The 2,604-nt window shown below is 31.4% G+C and overlaps 1 protein-coding gene across 1 annotated transcript; it reads right to left on the bottom strand.

Annotated features, from left to right (window-relative positions):
- Positions 1-629: 629 nt before the first annotated feature.
- On the bottom strand, positions 630-1,153 carry LOC150031124 (pathogenesis-related protein 1B-like). The gene has a single exon (XM_090309264.1). It carries the CDS (start codon positions 1,116-1,118, stop codon positions 630-632), a length of 489 nt encoding a protein of 162 aa, XP_090165390.1. The 5' UTR covers positions 1,119-1,153.
- Between the last annotated feature and the right edge of the window lie 1,451 nt (positions 1,154-2,604).

Here is a 2,604-nt window from a genome sequence, read left to right on the forward strand (position 1 = left end):
GTCAATCTACCATATATATATATCAGGAATTTCACTTTTTGACATTTAGTATAGTTTTTAATTTAGTCCAATATAAACCCAAAAAAAGTGTACAAACCCGAACAAAATAGAATTTTAGGAAAAAAATTAAAACAAAAAATCTCAGGAAAACAAAAGGGAAAACGGGCGGGACCTGTTTCCCTGATATGGAATCCCTGCGCCGATCACGAATGCAAGTTTCAATTGAACGACAAAGTCTCTCAAACCAATGCCAGTAATGTAAATTCAACTAATGATTCTACAACTTAGCCTTTCAAAGGATGTTTGTTTTCTAGGAATCAAAACCAGCCAGAATCTTTATATATATCTGAAATTGTAATTGTAGATGACTGAAAATATAGACATCTAGCATATTTAGATAACCACCACGTTTGTTTTTCAAAAATAATTGTAAGAATGTTTCCGACATCATAACAAATATTTCACTTATATATTTTTTTGTTTTTTTTCCTCGTGTTTTCATTCTATTAGAACAAAGTCTACCATATTTAAACATGAGACAACCACGTTTGACTTTGAAGGGATTGTGTTAAATGTCAATCTTCCTTTCATATAATTAGATCGTGAAATGAATAACATTTGATCATCACCTAATAAGGTAGCTCTCCTACAACATTGCCAGTAGGACTATAGTTGCATGAGACTAAAGTCCAATTGTTTTTGCATTTAACAGTAGCACAACCCACCAAAAAACTATCCTTCCACACCAATTGTGTATAATGTCGGCACTCGCCTCCCACACATTTGTTGGAGTTATGGTCATAGTACTTCTTCTCATCCGCCCATGCCTTCACGGCAGCCGCTGCCGTCAACTCGCCGTTTACCGTTGCCAAGTTCTCACCATAATGGCTATTGGAGTGCACCATCTCGCAAGTTTTAATCTTTGATCCGATGTAATTTTTAGCGTAAGTTTCAAGTTCTTCGTCCCAAAAAAGGGGTTCAACCCCGACTGTTGCTCGAACCGCATTGTGTGCATCAAGAAAGTCTTGTGGGCTGTTTTGGGCAACGACAATGGGGGTTAGGGTTAGCACAACAATGCAAAGGGCGACGAGAACGGTGGCGAGTGCGATTTTGGACATCTTATTTTTAAGGGTTGATGGAATAAAGGAAGAATGTGAAAGGCACCGTGTGGGAGTATGGACATTATTTGGTGAAGGTTTATTTATAGTGAGAATGAAATAGTTTTTAGATGATGGTTGGCGTTTGAATGCTAAATAAAGAAACAAAAATAGAGGCATCGTATGCGCCATGGATTCTAACTATGGATTCTTGTTAGGTTAGTTTATTTCTTCTCGAGTTTTTTTTTTCTCTCTTTGTCCTTTTAATAGTTGTGTGTATCAGGCAGGCTTGCATGCATCTGCACGGATCTCAGACAACGTGTTCACTCCTGCAAAATTTAAGTATGAATGGAATGCATAAGATATATATTAAACTCAAGTAGACGACGGCCTTAAATCGAATCTATTCTCCCTAAATAGATCGCCTTTATATATTAACCCAATGTCATTTTTTAAATCCTAAATTAAAAACACATTTTTTTGGATATAAATTAATTAACACATATTTCTACATATGATTATGCAGTTATATAACATTAAATAAATTTGGTCATTTTTTAATCCAGTTATATAACATTTTTGAATTATTTCTAGGGAAGTTGCATTATATGAAAAATATATTTTAATAAACCAAAGCCATGACTATAACTTTTTTGTAATTGCAGGTGTGACAATCACATAACAATCACATAGCAATCAATGTCGGACTTTGGTCGCATTTCCAACAATATATCATTAAGATATTAATTTATTTAATCTCGAATCATAATTCTATGAAGGCTTCATTTAATAATAATTTTGTTTCAATATTATTTTTCGTTTTTGAAATTTTTATGGTTTCTTCACTTTTTCTTTAATTTTCGCTTCTCATTTGGATTAAAAGTCTTTCCATTTATTTTCCCCAAAATTTAGCTTGAATTTTCAAAACATTGGTAGAAGGTATTGATAACATTGTAAAGAAATAATTCACACGTGCAAGTAGTTATTATAAAGCTCATCTTCAAATACTAAAAATTTAAAACTAACCATCTCATTCAGTAACCATCGGGTTTTCTTTTTCAAAAATTGTGTTTGTTTTCTCACAACATTTTACTCGTGATTTTCATATTTCTTATGTAAACATTTGAATTATTAGACTATTTTCAAAACTGAAAACAATTTTTTGAAAACTACTTTTACTAATTTTCAAATTTTGGCTTTTATTTTAAAAACACACATAAAATGTAGAAAACAAAACATAGAAAGTCAATAGATGAAAGTGGCGTTTAAAGGCTTAAATTTTCTTTATTAAAAAAAAAGGGAAATGAGAATAAAAAAAAAGTTATCAAATGAGATCTAAAGGCCCCATTATATAACCATGATTTTTTTTTTTTTTTTTTAAATTTTATACTTGTGTATGCACAATTTGTTGGTAAGGTTTTAACCTTCCATGAAAACACATTTTAATTCTAAGCTAAATTTCAAAAATAAAATCTATGTTTTCAAAAACTGTTATTTAGTTTTCAAA

This window comes from Benincasa hispida, unplaced genomic scaffold (genome assembly GCF_027475165.1).
Source record: "Benincasa hispida cultivar pf3 unplaced genomic scaffold, pf3_genome.v1.1 HicScf1473, whole genome shotgun sequence".
Lineage (NCBI taxonomy): Eukaryota > Viridiplantae > Streptophyta > Magnoliopsida > Cucurbitales > Cucurbitaceae > Benincasa > Benincasa hispida.